Below are 25,558 nucleotides of genomic sequence, written 5' to 3' on the forward strand. Positions count from 1 at the left end.
TTGTAATCCAAAAACAGCTGGAGACGCAAGGTTGGGAAATACTGCTCTGGTCCTACATGCACTTACCTGGGAGTAAGTCCCACCAAATGCAATGAGACTTACTTCCAAGTAACCATGCAGTGTAGGTGTGCAACATCCCTTGCTCTGGAAGGAAAATACATTCCTGTTCCTAAAGCTGCCAAACTTATGCAAAATTAAATCAAATCTCTTCAGTTCATAGAAACTAGCAGCATCACATTTCTAGGTGCCTTGGCAACAAGGAAATTTCACCACACCTGCAACTCAGCTCTGAAACTAATGAACTGCTCCTCTAATTTATTCCTTAGTGGTTCAACCAGCAAAACACTCCCTAAGATATTATCGGCTTCCAGAGTGATTCATTCTAGAAAACAAACTTCAACAGCTAGAGCAAAATAATCTACCTTTCCTTAAAAAGCTGGCATTTCTGTCCATGGGTAACTATGCAACACACGGCAGTTCATATCCACTTGCCTGATCAGCTGTGGCGAGTATAAATCAAGTCTAGGTGACAATGCAAAGGAAAACATTTTTTCTTCTGTTGGCCCGCTGGCAAACTATAACTAGAATACATATTGGTAGGGTATCCAGAAAAGCTTATGGTGAGAAACTTTTGTGGATTGATGAAGGAACTCAGGTTACCTGTCTTACTTAGAGGCCCCTCTGTTAATGTGTTAAGGCAGCAGGCTGTGGAATCGCACAGATCTCTTGGTCAGGCTTTTGGGGCTACAAAAGGACATCACTGCCCAAGCCTGAGATAAAGCATGCAGTGGGAAAGGCCATCGGTCAGCGCCAGCACGTGCTCTGCATGCAGAACACTTCAATCCCTGGTATCTCCAGGGAGGGCTGGGGGGAAATCCCTGGCCTAGAGAGCCTCTGCCAGTCAGTGTAAAGAATGCTGAACTAGGTGGACCAACGGTCTGACTCTGCATAAAGCAAGTTCTGGAATTATTAATCATAAAGCAAGCTGGAATTATTTCCAAAGAGGCCGCTCTCCGAAACACAGCAGGGCAATCACAGTAACGCGCACTCAGACACCCAAGTGGCAAATGAATTCTTACCACGTTCCCCTCCTTGCCATCCTTCCTGTGCCCATGTCCCTGGGTATCCGTGGAAGAGCTGCTGCCTCCAGGTCTATTTTCAACGATGCCCGGAGACAGGGAGTAGAAAGGTGGACTAGGGCTGGGGGGCAGCCCCGAATCCGGGCTATCCAGCAAACCTTCTCGGTTCTTCTCTTTCAAGCTGTCTTCCATTCCTTGCAACTGCAGGTGACCCACCATGACTGGGGTGGGGAAGTGAGGGCTGTGGCTGCCAAGCAGGGGGAAACCCACCACCTCCTCCTGCAGGGAGGCAAACGCACGTGGTACATGCACAGGGAGTGCCAGCCGGATCCCTGTGCGCCTGTTGCCTTGGGTAACTCAGGGCTGGTTCCTGTGGCTCCAGCTGCCCCCTGTTGGAAGGAGAGAAAGTGGAAATGAACAGACCATTCCTCATCAACACAAAAAACAAAAGTGCAGAAGAGAGGGCAGATCTCCAAGTACACCTGGGGAATAGCTTTTTTTGCCTGAGACCCAGGTGAGACGCTACCAGTTGGGCTAGCCCAGGTGTGGGGAACCTTTGGCCCTCCAGATATTGCTGAACTACAACTCTCATCATCCCTGGCCATTGGCCATGCCTGATGGGACTGATGGAGTTGTTGCTGGCATCCGTCCGTCTCCAGAGACAACGGAGTGTGCCTCCGGGGGTGAAGTCAAACCACTGCATTAGCAGCCCCAAAGTGACCTCCCTGGGGCACAAGCCTGGGCAGCGTGCGTGGAGGTCCTGGGCTGGCCAGATGACAAGAGACGCCCCCCCCGCCTCACTCATGTGGTCCAAAGGAAAGCACCAAGTTGGCTGAAGGAATTGCTGGAATAAGGCATACAAGGCGCCATCCAACCATAGGGACTCCACTCCAGATTTGTGTAGAGTTTACTCCTTAGCCTTTTCTTCTTCTGAAGATATTCTGCAAGGCAGCAGGTTTAGGATCAGTGTGTTCCTCCTCCTAGACGGGCTCCCTTCCAGGTGGAAGAGACCCATCTGCCCCTCACTTCCCTCTATAGCACTGCAGAAACCACTTTCTTGGCCACTGGACCCACTATTGGTCTTATCTGCTCAATCAAGACTATAGAAAGCATTTTTTAAATTAAAAAGTGTTTCCTTTAAATGGCAGGTGCACACACAAAAAACGACCAAGTGGAAACCTATGCATGTTTTCGAGTAAACATACATCTTTGGGAGAAGCAGAGAGCTTGAGGCTTTACACTCTGAGTCTAGGTTGTGTTTAGGATTACAGCCATGGGAGTAAGCCCCATCGAAATCAATGAGATTTACTTCCAAGCACTGCATTGTGCTTTGGGCTACAGTCCTATGCAAAGTTACTTGGCAGTGAGCCCCATTAAGTCAAATGGGACGTATTTCTGAGTAAACATGTAAGGAACTGTGCTGTAAATCTAACCTGTGTTGAATTAAGACAGGAGAAGCCAGATTCAAATCCCACTAAGCTGTTAAGGTTACCAGGTGCCTTTGGGCGATTCCCTATCTCTCAGCCTGACTGACCCACCTGCCTCACAGAAGCGTAGAGCTGGAAGGAACCACAAGGGTCACCCAATCCAAACCCCTGCAATCCCACGTGGCTAAAGTGGATGGGGAAGCGTCATGTACACCATTCTATATTCCTTGGAGGAATGGGTATATATAAAACAAAGTAAGAATCCCCCCAATGACTTGCAGAGAGCAGAAGAGAGCCAAGGCCTGCCTGGCCAGCATCCTGTCTTCCACAGGGACCAATCAGGTGCTTCCAGGAAGCCCATGGCCAGGGCAGGAGGGAAACAGCTCTCCCATTCTGGGTCCCAGCAAGCAGCTTTCAGGTGCGGGGGGGGGGGGCCTCTGACAGCCTTCCCCTCCTCCACACACCTTTCTAACCTCCTTCTAAAGCCATTTGAAGCTGGCTGCTCTCACCGCATCTTGCAGCAGCATGTTCCACAGATTATTACATATTTCCTACAGATTGTCCTCCCGACTCTCTTGCCCTTCAGCTTCAGTGGGTCTGGCATTAGGAGAGGTGGAGAAACACTTCTCTCAGCTGCCTTTTCAAAAGGCCCACCTTTTAAAAGTGGCTTGCTGTACAGCACTGGGTGAGAGTGGTGCTGTCGCTTAAGAAGCAGGAGCCCAAATCCCTCCCTGGGGGCCTCGGAATAGTTCCACAGGGCTCTGGATCCAAAAGACTATATTCCAGTGCTCTGGGTCAAATAGAAGAAGAAGAATCTAAGAAGAAGAAATCTAAGAAGCTGCTTCAGGCCTAGTACAGCATCCTGTTCTCACAGTGGGGATCTAGTTGCCTGTGGGAAACCCACAAGAGGGGTTCCAGCTTCCTGTGGTTCCCTGCAACTGGTGTTTGGAAGCATCGCTGCCTCCCTCTGTGGAGCACGGCAGAGCCATCAAGGCTGGTTGCCCTCAATAGCCCTCTCCTGTAGGAATCTGTCTAGTCCTCTGTCAAAGACAGAGACAGCCTTGAGTGGATATATGCTGAACTCTTCTTCATCTGCTCCCAGGACCCCCCCCCCGTCTTTCCAGTTATCCCTCTGATCCCATGCCTGCTTTTCCAGAAGCAACTCTTCTCCTTAAGATTTCAGTCTTAGAATAACGCCTTTTGTGGACAAGGCTCCTCAAGGTTTTGCCTGCACCTGAGCTAAGTTAGGAATGTCCTTTAAAGGAAAAACAAGCAAACAAAGTCGCATTCATGAGCTTCTCCAATGTAGCAAAAACTAAGCAGTTCAGCAAATCCAAGTCTGGACAAATTAAACATCTGAACACTTGAGTCTTCTATGCAGTAAAATCAAGATCGAAGACTGCAGGAATCAGGGGAAGTTGGTGCAGAATTCTGCAGAGGGGGCCAAGCACATTTATAGAGGGGTGGGGATAGTTTGCTTATTCAACTCTCCCCTCACACTTTACTAACCTTTTCCCCCTTCAGGAACCTGGTAAGATCACGGACTACCCCCTTCCAAAAATGTATTTCCCGTGGAATACGGGGCAGATTTCGGTGGCCACTGCCCTCTTCGGACACAAAGAAACCCCCCGAGGGAGAGGTGCCCCGCGCCCCGTCCCAGCACACCCACCCGCGCAAAGCTGCACTGGGGCGCCCGCCACCAAAACCAGTCCGCCCCACAAGCTGCGCTCGGCGGAGCAGGAAGGGGCAGCGGGCGCGACAAAGGCACGCCGAGGGTCTCCTCGCCCAACTCCGCTCGCCACCCCGGAGGCCCCTGGAAGAGACGGCGCCGCCGCCGCCGCGCTCGGGCTGAGTTTCCAGGAGGGAAGGCGGCGGCGGCGGCGGCGCCCAGCGCACGGGTCTCTCCGGTGCCCGTTTCCTCCCCCGCCGCCAGCCAGCAAACAAAGAGCTCCGCGCCCGTCCCGTCCTTCGCGCGGGGCCTCGCCAGGGAGCCGCTCCAGGCGGGTCTCGGCCCGAGGGGAAGGAGGCCGGGAGATCCAGGCGCCAAGCCCGGCCATTTACCTAGAAGCGAGCGAGTCCCCTGCCGTCCCCGACGAGGCGCCGCGTCTCTCCTCCGCCGACGCCGGGCCCGCCGGGCTCCGGGAGGACCGAGCGCGCCGCGCGGGCGGAGAGACTTAGTCAACTGACGCGGCGGCTGGAGCTGCGGCTGCTGCTGCCGCTGCCGCCTGGCTTGGCTCCATCTCCGGCCCCCAGGGAGAGCCTCGCCCGGCCCCCAGCAGACCCCTCCCACTCGCAAGCTCCCGGCAAGCAGCGCCGAGGGACTGGCGGGCAGGGGCAGAGGGGGCTCCCCCAAAACAACCCCCCTCCTCCAGTCTCCTCTCTCCAAACTGGCTTTTTCTCCTGAGCAGGAGGCAATATGTTGAGAAATTACTGTATATACTGTGCTATCGTTGATCCCGCTGCCCGGGACTGCTGGAAGTTTGGTGTGCAGGCTGTTTGTTTGTTGGCAGGAGCAAGCGCACAGTAAATCACACCAAGCAAATTGGAGTTAACTGTTAGCAAAAACAGGATCTGCACAGGAGTGTCAGGCCTAATGAGCACAGCTACTCCTCTCTGGTCTGTCTTGTCCTCCTAAAGCATTTGCTGAGAGTGAAGGCCATCACTTTGCCTCCTCTCTAGTCTAGGGTTTTCTGCAAGCAATTTGAGACTGCGCCTGCAGGAGGCCGCCCTTTTCATGTCTCTTCTGGTTCTGGGAGACAAGTCGGGAGGGGAGCTGGTCACAGTGGGAGGGGGAGACCTCCTGGCTTCTTCAGCAGCCTGCCTCTTCTCTGCCTCTGGGCCTCCCACCTCTCCAGACTCTCCTCCGCTCCTGACTCTCTGGACTGCCCTCTGCCACAGACTCTCCCATCTCACGAAACCCGGTTGCCTCTTCAGCTTCCAACACCTGCTCCTCCCCGTCTGTTACCTCATCTCCCTCTAACCACTCATTGTTGTCCCACCACCAATCCCCAGGCTATAAGTCTTCTTTCCTTGGGGGTTCCCCTGCTGGGTCCTCCCACCATTCCCCTGCTTCCAACCATTCCATGGCATTTATTATTATTTCTAACCCCCTCTTTCCTTCAAGGAGCTCAAGGTGCCATATACATGGCTCCTTCCTGCTCCATATTATCTTCACAACAACCCTGTGAGGTGGGCTTGGCTGAGACTGGGCGACTGGCCCTAGGTCACCCAGTGAGCTTCCTGGCGAGGGGGCAACTTGAACCCTGGTCTCCCAGGGTTCCGATACTATATCCATCACACCACACCCAATTCCTTACCTCTTGTTTAAAATTTGGAGAAGAGAAGAGATACTGTGTTGACATCGTGAAGAGCATCCATAGGGTTCCTAGACTCCAGTATTGGTACTAGCAGATGAGCGTTACGCGTGTTGCAGTGAATGTCTAAATGTGGATTAATGCAGAGAGGGGTGAACTGTTATTGTTATGCTTATGTCAGGGGACTCTTTTGAGAATCTGATGAAACCTATGCCCCACTACATAAACACATGCACAATATATTTGCATGTAATTTACTTTATTATATTGGAAACATCTCTCTGTGTGTGCCAGGTTCATGGCTCCCCTGAAGCCCATACTAGGGATTCTTAGACCCCAGGCTAAGAACCCCTGGCCCATGTGCCTTGTGCATTTAGGTTGTATAAAACTGAATAAAAGAGAAATGATTGGTGTCATTATTAAACAATGATTTTGGTAGTTTATAATGGATGGGTGCACAAATATGATTATGATGTAATTTATATGGCTGTAGATGGACAGATTACAGGGTTTATTTCTTTATTTGTTTGTTGCAGTTATATCCTGCATTTTCCTCTCAGGAGCTCAAGGTGGTGGGCACGGGTCTCCCCCTCCTCATTTAATCCGCACAACAATCCTGTGAAGTACCGTAGGTTAGGGCAGAGAGGCAGTGCCTGGCCCAAGCTCACCCTGGTCCAACACCCTCACCACTACCAGTGGCATTGCAACAGGGGGGCCTGGGGGTGGGACGCCCCTGGTTCCATGTCTGCGGGGGTGACAAGAAGTCACCCTGAGGGGCCTCGCAGCAACACAGCAGCCATCGCGCCACCGCGAGCAAAGGATTCCGGATGGCGGCAGCAAACCTCTAAATACAGCGTATGTGTGGCGTGGCACGCATGCGCTGTACGTAGCGATGCCGCACATGCACTGTATAGCGGTTTGCCGCCAGCGCTGCTTCAGCGCCGTACAGACGGTGCCAGCATCCTCCATTTGTGGCTGTAGCAGCACCGGAGGGATCCCAGCACCATCTGTACGGCGCTGGGGCAGTGCTGGTGGCAAACCGCTATACAGCGCATGTGCGGCATCGCTATGTACAGCACATGCGTCGTACGTAGCAACGCCACACATGCACCCTTCGTAGTGATGCCCACCCCGGGTGTCACGACGCCTTCCTTCACCCCTGACCACCACACCACACTGGTCATCAGTGATGGCAGGCCCACCACCCTCAGCCTGTCTTCAGTCAGCCCTCACCTGCCTGTCTGCCTGCCTTCCACCTTGGAAGCAGTCTTGGGGGGGGCCCTCTCTCTCGTTGGCTTTGGCACCCTCTACTGTTGGTCTGCCTGCCTTCTGCTCAGCGGGCACCAACCAGCCACCACTGACAGATATAAACTTGCCTCAGAATTCCTACTGGTTTTGCACCCAAGACTGCAGTGCTGGAATAACAGGGTGGAGGGCTTAATGAAACCCAGACGCCCCACTCCTGTCTCCTTCCAGTTTGGGCTACATCAGCCCCCCCCCCCATGAGAGGGAAATGGAGGCAGGGGATAAAGGTGCGTTTAGTCAAAGGCCTATTTAGTTAAAGAAGTGTTAGAGGTGAATATTTTAAACAAATAGACTTGCGACTTGCAAGCCACCCAAAGCCTTTGGGGTATGACTGTTTGAATAAATAAATGACCGCTGAATGGGGGCAAATGACTCAGTGGGTCAGGTGTGACTTGAGCCCCTGATGATCCTGGCCCAAGTTCTTTAACTGCCTTTCCCAGTTTCACCTACACCCCCCCCCCCAAGGAACTTCAGTGGCCGTTTCCTCTGCTGTTTAAAAGGGGCCAAGTTGCCAGTAAAAGTTGCTTGATGACATTTATTGAAGTACAGGTCAAAGCACAGACCGTGGTGCCCTCATCCCGCCCTCAGCTGAAACCAAGTGCCTTGTGCAAATTAACTCGGGTGATTTGTATGCAGTGAATGTTGCCGAAAGGTTTGGCAGCTTTATAAATGTGAAGGAGCCAGCAGGCAGCCCACACAATAACCCCAGTGAATTATTACGAATGACCCCATCCACTGTGATTTTAAGTCCGCTACTGTAGAGGGATTTGGGCTTGCATGCAGAATGCAACGATGGAGCAGCAAAAGTTCCCAAAGAGTTGCAATTAGGAGCAGAGAAGGTCAGATCCTGCCATGTATTGGGGGCTCTGTGATTCCTACAGGACCTGTGTAAGACATTTTGCTGCCTGAGGCAAAGGACGAGGAAATGCCCCTTCATCCTGTTTCACACGCACACAAGTCAGATAAGCAGGCAGCTGAATCTTACTTCAAAATTGGTGGCATCCTTCACTACACTTGAGAGCAGAAGGCTAGTTTTAGGGCATCTGCTCTGTCTTCCAACTACCACCCACTACTGTCCCCTAGACCAGTGTTTTTCAACCACTGTTCCGCGGCACACTAGTGTGCCGCGAGATGTTGCCTGGTGTGCCGTGGGAAAAATTGAAAAATTCGAAAGATTTTTAAAAAATAAATGTCAAATTTTCGCCCACTAGGCGGGCGCCGGACTGTGTCCACCCTATTTTCCATTCGTCCTGGGTGGGGATCAGATTGGATGGGATCGGATGAGAGCGGACAGGCGGTCTGCTCTCATCCGATTCCCCATAGAGAGCAGCGGGGCTCTGACATCTTCCTCTCCGCACACAGTGCGGAGACGGAGCTGTCATCCGCCGGCTCAGCGGGGATCAGCGGATCAATCCCCACTGAACAGAGAACGGTCCGCTACGTTCGATTCCAGCCAGAATATCAGCTTTGTGTTCAGCCAAACAGGCCCAGGTTGCGCACTGAATAAAGTATTTTATAATTTTTCATATTTCTGTTTACTTACTATTTCATAATAAAGTAATTATAAAATACTTTCTTTGTGTTTATTTGATTCCTATTCAAGAGAATTACTTTATAGATAGTCAATATAGGCACAGAGTTAATTTTTTTAACATTTTCTAATGGTGGTGTGCCTCGTGATTTTTTTCATGAAACAAGTGTGCCTTTGCCCAAAAAAGGTTGAAAAACACTGCCCTAGACACACCCTTTTAATCATTTTTTAATGTATCTGTTCAGTGTTGTTGAGCACACATTGAGCAGCAGGTTAGACCTGATGACTTCCAAAATCTGCTTCAACCCTAAGATGCTATAATTCCAATCTGAGCAATTTAACAGTGCAGTTTGAGGTGCAGTTTGTAACAGTGAGTATTTCTACTTGGGTGGGTGGAAAAGTCTTGTCATATGCCCGCCCCCTCCCAGACATTTTTAAAGTCCAAACCATTATTAGCGTTTCCTCATTGAGAAGTCACCTCAACCCTTGACCACTTGACTTTCTCTGCACCTTTTCCAGCTCTCCAGCACCTGTTTTGAGATGGGGGCAACCAACACTGCACACAGTGTCAGTGGCACCTGCAACAAAATATTGCACTTACTCCATTCCATTCTCCCTGCCTCCCAGTTTTCTCCAACCCAGTAGTCACCATTCTGTGCCCACGAACATGCTCAGTCCTCTGTGGGTGCTAGGCTGCTGCCAGCAGCCTGGTTGCCCAGGAACATACAAAGACAAGGAATGTTCTTACCGTCTGCTTTTTATTCAGTCTTTACAGAGAGAGGCTTTAGAACACAACCTCTTAGATTAGCATTGTCTGGAGTGAATCTCCACCCTCTCATGCGTCATCCCTATGGGTGCTGACAAGCGCCCTAGTCTTTGAGTTCTTTGCTCTCCTACTTTCAAGGCTCGCCGGGTTCTGGGAGAGGAGGGTTCTGTAATGCTTTCTAAAAACACTGTGTCCGTCAGTTATCGCCCCCTGGTGCTTCCTCTTCCTCTTCTTCCTCTCCCATTATTTCCCAACTTTCCCCCTCATCTGCCTCTGAGCTGTGACCTCCCACAAACCACTGTTGTAACTACCTGGAAGGGTCAAGCTAGGGAGGCGGTCTTCACCATTCCTCCTCTGCCCAGTCCCTGACAGTGGGGGCTTTTACCATCCTCACTGGTTTTAGCGTGTGTGTGTGTGTGCACGCACACACACATGCATGCTTCCTCTTGGTGTGTGAGTTGGTGGGATTTGATTAAAGTTGAACCTACCAGATTCACATTTGCAAAAATGCATATTTGTGAAAAGATCATACAAAAATGCCATATGATGGGGATATTGCTTTGCAACTTTGTACTAAACAGATAGTGTACAAAAATGTTTGCTAGGAGAAATTTGCACGAAAATGCTAAGAGAACTGCAGAAATGTAGAGAACTGAATTTAAGATTGGAAAAATGAGAAACTTTTGAGAACCAATGGCAAGGGCTGGTGGAGCTGTAGTCCAATGGTAGCAGGAGGGCCACAGGTTCCTCATCCCTGTTTTAAGTGATGCTCCTCCCATGAAAAAGAAGGTGGGTGAGATCAGTTTAATGGGTACCACTTTGGAGTACTTGCTCCAAAGAGATTCCGACTAAACACCAGGAATAACTTTCTGGCCATAAGAGCTGTTCAACAGCAGAATGGGCTCCCTCGGGAGGGGTGCACTCTCCTTCCTTGGAGGTTTGTAAGCAGCGGTTGGGTGGCCATCTGTCATGGAGGCTTTAGCTGAGTTTCCACCCTTGCAGGGGGTTGGATGGGATGAGCTTTGGAGTCCGTTCCAATTCTCTGAGTCTATTAACCCTCTAATAAGCCCTGATCTTCTGAGGGAGTCCCTTCCACTTGTTTAAAGCAAGACAGTTCCTGCCCTGCAATCACACAATCTAATAACTGTGATGCAAAAGAAAAAGGGGTGTAAAGGGAAGAGGTGAACAAACAAATCTATTCTCCCCCCCCACCTTCTTCATTTCAATACCTGCAGCCATACATATGGGCTCTGCATTTGTCCAGGAGGTTAGCACAGCAGAACTGGCCGTATCCTAAATGATCCATCACTTTTACTGCTATGAATGACTGAGTCACCCACACCAGCTGGAAGCCGCAGTAGCTGCAATTAAAGCTGTGTGTGAAATGCTTGACAAATGGCCGCCCAGAGAATTCCCCAGCTTTCATCAAGCTACATCTCTACGAGCTTTGCCAGCAGAGCAAGAATTTCAGAAGAAATCTGAAGTTTCTCTCCACGGTTTTCTGGCAGGGGTGGAAGTTTGGCGGTGGGGGTTGGAGGTGGTGGGAAAGAGAGACAAAGAAAAAATTTGACAAACGGCCCTTCTTCGGAGAGCTTTGGAGACTTCTGTTTCTGCCAGTTCTAGCGATTCATTCAAGCAGCCGGTAGTATTACTTAGCAATCCAGGATCAACAAACGGCGTGTTTTCATATTCGCAGCTGGGCCTGTATCATTACTGCGACAACTTAACACCCACACAGAAAATGGCTGCCACACGATGGCCACCACTGAGAACTGGTGATGAGTGATGAAGAGCAAACCCGCCTTGTTTTTATAGACAGGGGCAACCAGTTTGCTATTTTTAATTTAGATGAATTCTTTCCATTGACTTGTTAAGAGGGGGGGAGTTTAAAAAATATACCCCTTTTGGGTGGGCATTGAGAGTCAGCAAGAGGAATTAGAAATCTAGAAATGGGAAAGATTTTCTCTTAAAATCCCACATTTGTTCTCTACATGGATTTGAACCCTACCTCTGAGAATGATGGAGCTGAGCAGCTGCAGCGTCCATACGAATTTCTGGTGTTGGGCTTGAAATATGGATATTCAACTCTGAGCACTCAAGAAGAATGATGTACAGTGGTGCCTCGCAAGACGAAAAGAATCCGTTCCGCGAGTCTCTTCGTCTTGCGGTTTTTTCCGTCTTGCGAAGCAAGCCCATTAGTGGCTTAGCGGATTAGCGCTATTAGCGGCTTAGCGGATCAGCTAATAAGCGGCTTAGCGGCTTAGCGGATCAGCTGTTAAGCGGCTTAGCGGCTTAGGATCAGCTGATAAGCGGCTTAGCGGCTTGGGGGAAGGGGGGGGGGAAACCCTGCATGAACTCGCAAGACATTTTCGTCTTGCGAAGCAAGCCCATAGGAAATTCGTTTTGCGAAGCACCTCCAAAACGGAAAACCCTTTCGTCTAGCGGGTCTTCCGTCTTGCGAGGCATTCGTCTTGCGGGGCACCACTGTAGATGAATTTGGGGAAAGCCAGAAGAAGGACAAAAAAAGCCCTTCTTCCCAAAGGATGAATAATACAATCATAGAGCTGGAAGAGACCACCAAGGGTCATCTAGTCCAGCCCCCTGCAATGCAGGAATCTCAACTAAAACGCCCATGACAAATGGCCACCAAACCTCTGCTTAAAGACCTTGAAGGAAGGAGAGTCCACAACCTCTCAAGGGAGACCATTCCACTGTGAAACAGCTTAGTGTCAAAAAGTTCTTCCTGATGTTTAGTCCTTTCGTGTAACTTGATGCCATTGGTTCAGGTTCTACCCTCTAGATCAAGAGAAAACAAGCTTGATCCATCTGCCATCTGACAGCCCTTTAGATATTTGAAGGTGGCTTTCATAGCTCCTCTCAGTCTCCTCTTCTCCATGTCAAACATATCCAGCTCCTTCAACTGCTCCTCATAAGTCTTGGTTTCCAGACTGCAAGTATTTTAAAAAATAAATTCTGTGCAATCTTACACACATTTCACTTTAAAAGCAAAATTTCATTATATTAATTTAACCAAAATCTCTTTTGAATTCCCAAGTAATATTACAACTTTTTAGCACCCCTCATTTTTGCAATCTGAAAGTTTGAAAATTCATCGCTGCTATGGCACCCAAGTTGTGCAATTCTTTTCCCATTGCTATCTCCTTTGCTGACGTTTTCCTAATGTCAAGTGGAGCCATATTTGTTCTCCTGCAATGTGGGTTTTGCAGTAAGTTTTGCATTGGAAAATTAGTGTGATTTGCATAGGGTAATTTCTACCAGACTATTTGTGGTTTGATTTGGGTCAGACGATTTTCTGATGCCGTAGAACAGTGGTTTCCAAGGTTTTTTCCTGCTGGAACACTTGAAAATTGCTGAGGGTCTTGGTGGACCACTTGGTGACTTTTCTGCCTGTTGCTTAGCAATTCCAATGCACTGTGCTAGATGCTGAAGTATGTTTGTGTGCATTCAAATTTTAATTCCATACAATAAAATAAACAATAAAAAGAATGAATAAAAATAGAGCCACTGTTGCAGTGTAATTTAGCAAGTTTATTTTATTTGGATTTCAGTAAACAAAGCACAAAACTTTGAAACTGCCTAGCTTGCCCAATATTTGTTTGCAGTGGAATAATTTCTGCCCGACGCTGGAGCTCTTGGCTTTTGGGGACAAATGAGCTCATCAACCAATCTGTCTACTGTAGGAATTCTGTTTTGCTGAAACTTGCTGAAATTTTGTTACGAATAGTAGTGATTTTATGGTTTAAATTTGATGTTTTGTTTTTAAAAAAATAATATTTATTAATAGTTTCAGAATAATAGAAAAAAGAGAAAAAATAAAAAACAACACTACAATACATAAAGAAAAAGAAAAAAACACAAAACATAAAAACCAATACAGCAATGCAACAAAAAAAACAAAAAAGGAAAAAAAACACAAATGTTTTGTTTTTAAAAAAATAATATTTATTAATAGTTTCAGAATAATAGAAAAAAGAGAAAAAATAAAAAACAACACTACAATACATAAAGAAAAAGAAAAAAACACAAAACATAAAAACCAATACAGCAATGCAACAAAAAAAACAAAAAAGGAAAAAAAACACAAATCCCAAATTACATATCTTTAATTTCCATTTGCTTGTTTCATTGACCTCCTCACACCTCCCCTTTTGTATTCTAGTTTAATTAGTTTTTTCAGCAAATTCTTTCCATCTTTCTCAATTTTTGTTAAATAATTTATCTTAACATTTTAACCTAATAGTTAACTCAACAAATCCTTCCCATCTTTCCCCATATTCTGTTATTTAAATTACCTTGATTTATTTAACCTTATCTTACCCTAAAATACCTTAAAGCTTGAATCTTAATGCTCAAATATACATAGCTCCTGATATCATTTCTGCTAGAGTCATATAGTTTCATTCCAACATTTTCCCTAATATTCATTTATTTTAGGCCGATTCCCCAAATAAAAATTTTCTTTATAGATTTTCTTCCAATCTTCATCCAACGTCTCTTCTTCCTGGTCTCGGGTCGTGTCAGTCCTTACTGTCCATTCCATCTAGTCCATCAACCTGGAAGTCTTATGTCCGAGGCCCTTAAGTCTCTTCCATGTTCCTTCTGCAGATCTTCTTCTTCTTGCTTATACTTGCCCTTTTCCTTGTCATTTGTTGGTCTCTTTCTTAATTTCTTTCCTTTCTCATTGAGGAGTAGGTCTCTGGGGGGTTCCAACCCAAAATTGTCTCCATCTCCCTTCATCAAACCCACCCATTCCCCACAGTCCCACTCCCCACAGTCATCAGTGTAATCCAAAAAGTATTTAAAAACATATTTCAAGGTCTCTCCAAAATTAGGGACCTCCTCAGCTCCAGACTCCCCCTGGCCCAATCCAACTTCCATCTTCAATGGCAGCGGCTTATGCTCCTGTAGGGCCTCGGGTTTCTCCATTTGTATTATTTGAGGTGCAACCGCATCCTCCTCCATTATTTTCTGCACTTGCCCAATCAGTACAGGTTCATGAGTTGGTCCCTGAATGGTTTCTGTATCAATGTTCCCTGTTTGTCCAGAGTTGTTAACCACAACAGTCATCAAGTCCATTTTCTCATTCATCAAATCCATCTTCTCATGCATCTGTTCCAGCAAGGCACTTGTCTTGCATAAAGCAAGCACCCAGTCTTCCTCCCAGCTCATCTTTAGTCAAGGTCAGAAAAGACTAGTCCCACGATCTTAATCTCACAGCTGTTGAGTCCTCACGTAGACTGCAGCAACAATTTAACAAGCTCCCTCTAGGGGAGACAATTTCTATTTGTATCCATTTTTTTTAAGGCAAGTCCAACAAAGGAAAATTACTTTCATTTTTCAGATATTTTTCAGTTATTTTGTTTCTTTAGAATGCAAAAGGCAACATTGGAATCAGTTTATTTCTCTTCTTTAGCTATCTGTCAAAGTATTCCATTCACAGTCAATGAACCTCTCCAAGAATTTCTGTCTCTGACACCCCGTTTCCAGGTTAGAGACGGTGGAAACCTATCCTTCTTCACTCCCTCTCCTGCAGGGGTTAAACAAAGTTCTCCCCCCTTTTCTCCTACTTCCAAGGGGGTTTCAGTAATTATAGATGAAGGAAATTTAGACTTTTTTAACGGCTTTCCAGGCTTTAGCTTACAAAGTTTTTGCTTTAGTCTATATACAGAAAGCAGAAGGCGGACTTCCTGTTTTGAACCTTCCCGCTTCGGTGCCAAATTAAGATATTTTTTGATCCAATTTTCCGTTTCTACTCACGGGTACTTGTTTTAAATCCAATTGTCCACAGGAAAAGTCAGCGCTCTCCGGCAATGGCTGTGCGGCTTCACTCCGTAAAAATAGCAATCAGTTCGCAGCACCGCGCCACTCACCCCACTTCACTCCGGAGCCCCAAAATGGGACTCCCGGTGCCCTGCCGAACCCCACGTTCCCAGGCTTCCTCCGCCTGGGATTTCTAGCAGGTCCCCACCTTCGCCGCGGTGGGAAGACCCAATTTCCACGGAGCCCGTTCCTCCGATCGGAGGAACTCCGCCATTCACCGATGGCGCTGACCCAGAAGTCTAAATTTGATGTTTTGATATGCTGTATTTTATTGGTATATTTGCTGGTATATTTCTGCACTGACTTGGAAAACTTTGTATTGGAAGTCCGTTTAAAAATTCAATATGATAGTAATATGATAGTAATACTAATAATGGAGATAATAATTTGAAAATCTTATTTATGAAGGCTTTAATTATGAGCAAAATATGGAGAACTGGATTTAGGATTGGAAGAATGTAACTCTGAATCTTCACATCAGCTTGCAAAAAAATATTGAGCCTTCACAGATATTTATTAGCACTTTATTAGCACTTTGCAAATCAGTTTTGCTAATGCATTTTTGTATGTCTTTTCCACAAATATATGCATTTTAATGCAGATTCTACTACAGCGGTTCCCATCCTATGGGCCGCGGATCCTTAGCAGGGTCTGCAGAATTGTCCCAAAGCTGAATCTCAGCTACTGTCAGGGTGGAACGGATCATTAGGAAGTGTGTGCAAAAGAACTAAGTAAGAGTTGGGGCAGAGATTGCCATGGAGCCTTTGCCATTATGCAGCCCCCTCTGTCCCCCAACCCACCACGGCTGCAGGAGGGTGGAGAGGATGGAGAAGAGGGCGGCAGTGACCAGCAGGACTCTCATGAGGCTCCACAGACAACCCTTCAACCGTGCATTGTCAAAAGCTTCTCTGCTGCTTGGCAGGATGCGGTGGGAGAGTTTGTGCTGAAGGCGCTTGCCCCTTGCTTGCTATATGAGTCATGGAGAGCATCTTTGATGCTTCTAGAGGGAGCCAAAGAAAGAGTGTGGAGTGATAAATAATATGTCTTGGACATATATGTCCTACTCTTTTTCGAGTGTATTTGTTGTTGTGATGAATTTAAAACTGTTGCGTTTAAACTTATTACTGAGTTTTTTGTCATTATGTATTTCCTCAATTAACAGAGCCTAAACTTAGAACAATTAGCATGTGGGTATCTGCCCTTTTTTTTAGGTTAAAAAGGGGTTCATGTACTCGTAAAAGTTGGGAGCCACTGCTGTAGTATATGTATTTTTGTATGCATTAGTTGACATACGTGGCTGCAGAACTGTATTGCAAAATTCAGGGAGGTGCAAATTTTGAATGGCGGCTGTGTTTTAGTTCATGTATTGTTTTGGAAGGTACAAATTTGGTACATTCACTTTTAAATGCAAACTGAACTGAATTCCCCCCCCACCCCGCTCTAGTGAGAAAAGCATACACGTTTAGAAGGTCTCAGGGAGACTGCCCAAAACCATCAGCTCAGACCAACTAGAAGTATATATTTGCTTCAAGCTGCAGCTGTGCAAACTTCTGTTTTCCTGGGATCTTCCAGGCTTTACACTGAGAGGCTGCAAAGACAGTGCCCTCTTTGTGAGCCTGAGATTCCACCAATCTCTCACAAGTCCTATTCAACATTTCAAAAGCAAACTGGTCAAAAATAGCCCTTCTGACAAGAATTTCAGCTGCAGCGCTCTAGAATGGAGCATTCAAGGTGGGAAGGAACCTAATTTGAGGTCACCCAGCCCTGGTCCTGTCAATTAGTGTAAATGTGTTTGCAAGGTTGGGGGGGGGATGATTGTTACAAGTTGGAGAGAGTGGGAGAGAAACAACTCTGACAATGCACCTTTCTGCAGGTTGAGCAGGTCTGTCAAAAAAGCTGATTTTTGGCAGGAAACTTCAGCCTCATAGATATGCTCTGACGCCACCTGAGTCTGGATTAATAATTGTGCTATGTCGTAGAGCAGGTCCCCAAGCAAATTGGGGCCCTGCCTGTTGTTCAGTTCCTCCTCATGTTTGCATGTGTGAAATAAACTCAACCTCATTCCTCTCTTGTTTGTTTATTTATTAAATTTATATCCTGCCCTTCTCTCAAAGGGGAGTCCAGGGTGGCAAACATGCCAGTGATAAGATAATTGAAACATCTAAAAACAATTCCAATACAGATGCAGACCAGGAAAGACCTCCACTTGAAAGTCTTGCTGAAAGACGAAGACCTTCAGCGGGCGCTGAAATGACAACAGAGACTGTGCCTGTCAGATAGCGAAGGGGATGGAATCCCCAAGACTACGGGCCACAACACGAAGGGTCTGATTCCTATACATGCAGGTCCCGCTTACTGTATACAATGAATTCCCTGGAAATTGTTTGTAAGGCAAGTGTTTACATAACAAGTCAATTATTTCCATCTACCTCTATAGTGAAATTTCTTTCTTTCCTCTTTTTATAATAATTTTTATTAATTTTCAATTACAATAATCCAATAAAAGCCACATTGTCACAGTAAGGTAAAGGGAGCCCTGACCATTAGGTCCAGTCGTGACCGACTCTGGAGTTGCGGTGCTCATCTTGCTTTATTGGCCGAGGGAGCCGGCATACAGCTTCCGGGTCATGTGGCCAGGAAATGTGGAAAACCAGAGCAGCGGACGGAAATGCCGTTTACCTTCCCACCGGAATGGTACCTATTTATCTACTTGCACTTTGATGTGCTTTTAAACTGCTAGGTTGGCAGGAGCAGGGACTGAGCAACAGGAGCTCACCCCGTCGCGGGGATTCGAACCGCTGACCTTCTGATCGGCAAGTCTTAGGCTCTGTGGTTTAACCCACAACGCCACCCGCGTCCCTACATTGTCACGATACCAAATTACAGTACAATTTAAAAAGCCAATTATTCAAATACCAAATTAAACAGTTTTTAGGTTTCAGGGTGCAAAGTTCTTATTTCTTCCTACTTCCATAATCTTGATTAATCGAATTACAACAGTTCTGATCTTGCTCCTTTGTTTAACAGTCACTGATTTCTTGACTTTTATTCGTGATTGCATATTTAATAAATTTTATTTCTGCAAGAGGAGTTTGTATCCTATAAATTTCCTTTGTGAGATGTTTATTTTCCATTTGTTTCTTCATTCTTCCTGTTGTAATCCAGTCAAACACAGCATCTCTGCTTCCACTTAGAATCATAGAATCACAGAATCATAGAGTTGGAAGAGACCACAAGGGCCATCGAGTCCAACCCCCTGCCAAGCAGGAAACACCATCAGAGCACTCCTGACATATGGTTGTCAAGCCTCTGCTTAAAGACCTCCAAAGTAGGAGACTCCACCACACTCCTTGGCAGCAAATTCCACTGTCGAACAGCTCTTACTGTCAGGAAGTTCTTCCTAATGTTTAGGTGGAATCTTCTTTCTTGTAGTTTGGATCCATTGCTCCGTGTCCGCTTCTCTGGAGCAGCAGAAAACAACCTTTCTCCCTCCTCTATGTGACATCCTTTTATATATTGGAACATGGCTATCATATCACCCCTTAACCTCCTCTTCTCCAGGCTAAACATGCCCAGCTCCCTTTCAATCCGTGGCAACTCCAACTTAAAAGGTTGTGGGAAGCAGGGCTAGAGAAAGCCTGAGATCTGCTTCTAGTCAGAGAGCAGGACCATAAGACTCAAGGCTCTTTATTGGCCTTGTTAGGGGAAAAAATCCATAAACTGAAAGCCTCTAGGGCAGCGGTTCTCAACCTGTGGGACCCCAGATGTTGTTGGACTACAACTCCTATCATCCCTGAGCTCTGGCCTTGCTAGCTAGGGGTGATGGGAGTTGTAGTTCAACAACATCTGGGGAACCACAGGTTGAGAACTGCTGCTCTAGGGGGTCTACTGAAAAAGACAGGTTGTATGAAGTATTGTTAGATTTCCTATCATTTACAAATTAGGAGACATATGCACAGCTGGCCCCTCCAGCTTATGCCAAGGTGTAGGTTACATGAAAACACAACACAACCATGCTCTTCTACTTTATCTTATTTTATAACAGGGCCGTCTTTACCCAGGGGTTGCAAGGGGTGCGGGGCACCCGGGCGCCAAATTCTGGGGGGCACCAGGTGCCCACCACTGAAGCCACCTAAGCTCTTAATTACCATATTTTTCGTTCTATAAGACGCACCAGACCACAAGACGCACCTAGTTTTTGGAGGAGGAAAACAAGAAAAAAAAAAATTCTGAATCTCAGAAGCCAGAAGAGCAAGAGGGATTGCTGCACAGTGAAAGCAGCAATCCCTCTTGCTGTTCTGGCTTCTGTGATAGCTGCGCAGCCTGCATTCGCTCCATAAGACGCGCACACATTTCCCCTTACTTTTTAGGAGGGGAAAAGTTAGTCTTATAGAGCAAAAAATATCTACCTGTTATGAAATAATAAATAATTTTGATCAAGCTAGAAAAACAAAATACATATATACCTAGGTATTACCAAAATGTATACCTACTGTTTCACTAAAGGACTTTCAACTTTGTGTGCTCATTTACCAAAGATGCGCCACACCAGCAGCGGTGTCTGTCATTCACAATGGCAGTGCTTGACCCAACGACGGTGCTTGTCATTCTCAACGGCACTCCTTGCAGCCAATCCAAAGTTGCAGACACCTCTGGGCGATGCCCCTTCATTCCCACTGAGGCGACCGCGTATGGCCAAGAGTTGAGTGGGAGGAAACGGTGGCAGCGGGGAGGCTGCCTCTGCCACCCAGGCCAGCGGCATGGGCTCTGCGTCCCACGGACCCCTGGCTGAGGCGGAGGATGACAACGCTGTTGAAGACGAGGCGGCATTGGCAGCTGCAGCGAGCGAGATGGACTCACAGAGCTTGTTGGGCAGCCGCCGCGGCAGCTCCGACAGCGAGTGCAGCAGTGACAAGTTTGGCTTCCTCGTCACCAACAGTGGAGATGGAGCAGAGCAGGAGGTGCCATGAGTGGCGACGGGGTGTGTGTGTGTGCACGCTGGGCACTCTTGCTATGGGCGGGGGCACTCTTGCCCTTTTCGGGAGAGAGTGGGTATAGGCTCGCCTTGAGCCCAGGATTGGCCAGCCAGAATCAGGAGGCAAGTGGTAACAGTGCCTCCCCCCACTTTGTAGTAGCTTCAAGGGCGGCAGAGGCGCTCTCGCCATGCGCAGGGGCACTGTTGCCATTCCAGGGATTGGCCTGTCTCTGTTCTTGGCCTAGGTTCCTTTGTCATTGTCGCCCCGCCCCCAACAAAATATTTGAGGGAGCTGCCCCCCCAAAAAAAGTTTTTTCAAACTGTAGTCCAGCCCCTGACAGTGTCTGGGGGACTGTTTAAAAAGATTGAGGACCCCGATCTAGATCAGTCCTGAGCAGATCACTTGGCGGCAGCTCTCCAGGATTTCAGATGGGGCCTTCCAGTATAACCAGCTTCTTGTGCTCCTCATAAGTAATCGATTCAATAATAGATAAGGAGTATTGGCAGCACTTTAAAATATTGCCACAGGAAATAAATTAGAGGAGTCTCCACATCCTGAAAATGCTTTGCGCTCTCTCGCTCTCTCTCCAATGGCATCTTTGCCGCCCTGTTTACACTGCCTGATTCATCACCATACACACTGCCTGAGCTTCCGACTTCTGTTTTTCTAGCCTACTTAAGTTTTGTGACAAAAACAGGGAAAATATCGCAGTGGGAAGGAAACTCCTCTGCTCCAGCTGCTCAAAGAAAAACAAGTGAAAGAAGAAACATGCCAGAAAACTACTTTGACTCGTTCCAGTATCTCGCACGTTATGCTAGAGATACAGTGAATAATTTAAAAGAGTTTTTCTCCAAGTTAGCCAGGAATTCACACAGGCCTGTAAATTGCCCCTCGCCAGGTCACCTATGGTGAGAATTACTAATAATAGTAGTAACAATAAATTTATTTATATCTTGCCTTTTTTCCTGACAGGAATTCAAGGTGGCTCATAGGCAGGGTGTAGCTATCTCCTCCAGTACCTGGTGCGGTGGGGGCAGAGAGACCTGCCCCCAAGGCCGCCGTGATCCTCATATGGGGGACATTGCCGCCGGCGCTACGATCCTCACACAGGGGCTGCCTTCACTCGGGGGACACTGCTGCCGCTGCAATCCTCGCACAGCACCGGGGAGCACCCACCACCCACCAGGGGGGCAACCGCCCACTGCCGTGGGTGCAAACGCCGACCACCAGGATTTGCGTGATCAACGGGCAGATTTTTGCCGATCACAAAAATATGCCAGCTGGGGGTGCGAGAACCACAACACCAATCCACCCAGGGAGATTTTGTCACACACACCCCTTAGGCATGACACCCAGGGCGCACCGCCCCCGCCCCCCCTTGTGACGCCCCTGCCCATAGATAAAATAAAAACAGCTAAAAATGAGGGAGGGGGATCTCAGAGGCCGGGCAGCAGGTTTGTATGAGGGAATGTGGTCTTTCAATAGCTTGGACCTAAGCTGTGTAGGCTTCTATGGGTCTTACCCAACACTTTGGAAAGAGAAGAAAAATAAAAAAAGACTTCCGATTTTTCATCTGTCAGTTACTTAAAATATTCAAAATATTCACACTAGAACACCACCCAACCTGATCTACTTTCTGTTAGGCAAGGTTTTCCCAATCTTCCATCCCAAATAGATTAATTAATTTTCCTTTTTACATAAAAAGTCCAAAAGGGATTCTCTGATTATTATTTAATAAATATTAGCAATAGTTTTTCTCTATCAAACATATCAACTTTGTTTATTGATCAGCATGCTAACACGCAGCACAGGAAATTGAAAGTAACCGCAAAAACCGGGCAAAGGGAGAATTCTTCACTCCAACCCATAACAATGGAAGACAATATTTAATTCTCTAATTACCAGTTACTACATCCTGGGAACTCTTTACGGCTCACCCCATTCTCACTTCCACAGCTGTGGAAGATGCTCCATCTTGCAGTCTGGTGTAGGTCTGTACAGAAGAAGAGGCTCCTGGCTGAAGTCCTGACAAGGGTCAGGCAGGGTTTGCACATGGCCTCTCGCCCTGGGGAGCAGCAAAAACCAGTCCATGGCAGGGGAGAGGGAACTGACTCCAAGCTGCAGCAGCCACTTATTCAAAAGCCTTCGCTGACTTCTGTCTGCTGGCGAATAAGTCACATTGCACTTGGTGGGGCTCATTTCCAAGTTAAAGTGTTTAGGGCTGAGTTGTAAAGCTGTCCATTTTGGTTTCTTCCCATTCCCCCCTCCACACCTTAAATTCAGTCTACCACATTTCCACTTCACTTTGCAGGGTTGCTGTTGCTTTTTAAGTCCCCACACAAAAAGACACCTGCCTTTCAGTGCACATTTCTCCTAGCATACATTTTCCTGCATGTAGTCTTGCAGAACACACATGGCGTTGTTTTGTTTTTGTTTTTTGCAAGCAGATTTCCTTAATATGATACATTTTTGTGACACGTTTCCCTAATATGATGCTTGTTTTGGCTGGGAAACTGCATTGCAACATTTGGAGGAGCTGCATTTGGCACTTGGATTGTTTCGTGAAGTGCAAGTTAGGCAGGTTTGCAATAAAATGCGAGCCAAACTGAATTCCTCTGCCATCCCTGCTAAGCAAAGGCTGTATATTGGCTCCCAGTTAGGCTACTTTAAAAACCCACTGTATGCAGGCTCCTAGCCAAAATCTCCTATGAGGAAGCTGGCTTATTAAAGAGGCAAGAAATAAAAAGTATTTTTCACACTATTAAAGAGAACATCAGCAGTAATAAAAACGAGCCCTGTGCATTTCTTTTTGACTCTGTGCTGTTAAAATTATTTTGCTCACCTCCCGTTTCCCACAGGGAGAGTTTTCCTTGAACAGCAAAAGGCCCAACATCCTTGCCTAGACTCCTGTATTCTCCCCTCTGCCATTAAGCCAGTCTTTACTAGTTATTTCCATGAAACGTGTTGCAAAACACACCTTCAGGTGGTGTATGTGAGCATATAAGCATATATATATATTCAGCAGTGGTTACCAAGTGTTCCAAAATTCTTGGAGCTGAAAAGCTTTCCAATTTGCCCTTTACACACCCACAGCCTATTCCCTGGAGGGTAGTTTTGTGTGTGTGTGTGGGGAGAGAGAGAGAGAGAGAGAGAGAGAGAGAGAGAGAGAGAGAGAGAGGTACCCCCCCCCATTTTCTTCCTTTTTAATAAAAGCAAGTTCACAAGAATAAATTGATGTTGTTTTTCCCCTTTGAAGAACTGCTGATTGCTCCCTAAGGTGAAGGAGATCTTTTTTCATGATTGACACAGTTGGTATCTCTTTGCTTTCTCTGTTGTTGCTCCAGGAAGCCCTTTCTGGGAGGCTGCCACATGGCCTCCTCATGTTCCACTGTTCCAGAACCTTCCATGTGGGGTCAAGTGCACATGCCGGAATATTCCACACACAGCCTGCTGTATCTGGTTCAGCCAAGGTGTGGTCATACAATTCTGTAACAACGTGGGTTGCTCTTGCTTCCCAGGAGAAAAGGGGAGGTGATTGGGACATTGATGTGGCACAAATGTGCCGGCCAACACACCAGGTTAGTTCCACCCGTCCGTTTGCACCATGTGCCATGAGTCCCATGGAGGCACTGTGGAGGGAGTGGTCAGACAATGAGGAGGAGTGGGAGGAGATCGGGGAGTTGGAGTAAGTAGCCTGACCCAAGGGAAGGCCCTAGTGCAGTGTTTCTTGAACTTGGGTCCTGCCAGGGAGGGCCTTAGCAGCTTGGAAAATAGAGACCAGGGTCTTGAGAAGGGTTGTCAGAAGAGCAGCCTGTCTCAGTGTCATCGGATACTCTATCCAGATACTATCCTCAGCAATGAGGAGCCATCCCTCTCAGAGGAGATGCTTAAGGATAGATAATTTCCACTTCCATTTCCAAGGATGTGAAGGTGAGTGTGTCAGTGCCAGCCGCCCCTGAAAACTCTGCCCACTTGCAGGAATGCCCTCTTCCTTCTCCAGCACCAAGACTCAGGAAAACAACCGCCCTGTGCCCACCCTGCTCTTCAGAAGGGGAGTCTGAGTGGCTTACACCTAGCCACGTATTGTAGAGCTGTGTTGTGTCTCACAAACTTGTAACCAGTAGCCCAACCTATGTTGGGATGCTGTACTGAATTTTAGAATAAAGCCTTTAATCATGTGAGGTGTGTTTTAATAGGTAGGAGAGGATATATTAATTGCAGTTTATCCCTCCAGGCTCCCACATGTGTGGGTTGAACATACACAGAGCAGAGTTTAAAGTCCCATCCTTAGCAGAAAAATGGAAAATATAGAGGAATAAGCTGTGAAGACTTCCTTTAATTAAGTCCAGCTGCAAAGAATGGTGCCTCCCCCTTTTCTTACCCCGTTTAACAAAGAATCAGACAAGAGACTGAGAAGTAAGTTTAAAATATGGTTTACTTACTCATAGGCTTGCATTCATTTTCAACAGCAACAGCAGGAAAGTAAACACAGGCAAAGTATACTTTCTATAGAAAGAGCCTCAGGCATGTGCCTGAGACTGGAGCAGTTGGACAGACATCTGCTTCCATCGCTGGTCAAAGAAAAAGAGAAAGGAAACAGGAAATACTTCTTGATTCCTCCCACTCAAGAGAGGAGGGGAAATGACATAACACAGAGCCCTCACTACCAATTACATTTCTACCATCTGGGTCTCTGCCTATCAGAAATACAGCTTTGTTGTCTTAACCCCTTCTCATGCTAACTTGCAAGAATATGCACTGTTAGATCTGGCTACTAACTTTCCACAAATCAGAACACCCATGCTGAAAGCCCAAGTTCTAAGTTGTCCAATAGAAGAGCCCTCTTTTCTTCTCTGTTAGCTATCATAACAAATGTGCCAGTTGCACTAATGAGGTTGTGTGTATCAAAGTCTGTGGTCACATCAGCCTTTCCCTTTATAGAACAGGGAGGGTAGTGGGGAAGAGAAGTAACCCACCACTCACCATTTGCTGGGCCTGGGTGAGGGTGAAAGAGCAAAATGTAGGGAGGTATTTGCCTAGAGCAGTGATGTACTGGTCATCCTACTGTCTAGACTTCTTTTGCAAGAGTGAATTCTACCATTACCCACAGCCTCGATTTATTTTTCAACACTAGATAAATTCTGGGGTGTTATCTCTATCTCTATCTTTATTTGAACATGCTACATGTATTTGCCCTGCAATCTGCAAGAGCATGCAAAGATGGTTTTATGTTATCTGCCTGTCATTATCTAAGCAGAGCCTTTTATATGGCAATGACGCATAGTATAATTACCATTACACAGTGCAATTTATTGCAGT

General features: G+C 46.9%; 1 protein-coding gene across 1 annotated transcript in view; it reads right to left on the reverse strand.

Moving 5' to 3' along the window:
- Nucleotides 1–24,700, reverse strand: part of RFLNA (refilin A) — a 57,022-nt gene extending 32,322 nt beyond the window's left edge. The window contains 4 exon segments of the mRNA XM_081174485.1: nt 1,080–1,310; nt 1,312–1,468; nt 22,142–22,304; nt 24,682–24,700. Coding sequence (XP_081030611.1) covers nt 1,080–1,310; nt 1,312–1,468; nt 22,142–22,304; nt 24,682–24,685 — 555 coding nt within the window. The 5' untranslated portion in view covers nt 24,686–24,700.
- Between the last annotated feature and the right edge of the window lie 858 nt (nt 24,701–25,558).

This window comes from Podarcis bocagei (genome assembly GCF_964188305.1).
Source record: "Podarcis bocagei genome assembly, chromosome: 16".
NCBI lineage: Eukaryota > Metazoa > Chordata > Lepidosauria > Squamata > Lacertidae > Podarcis > Podarcis bocagei.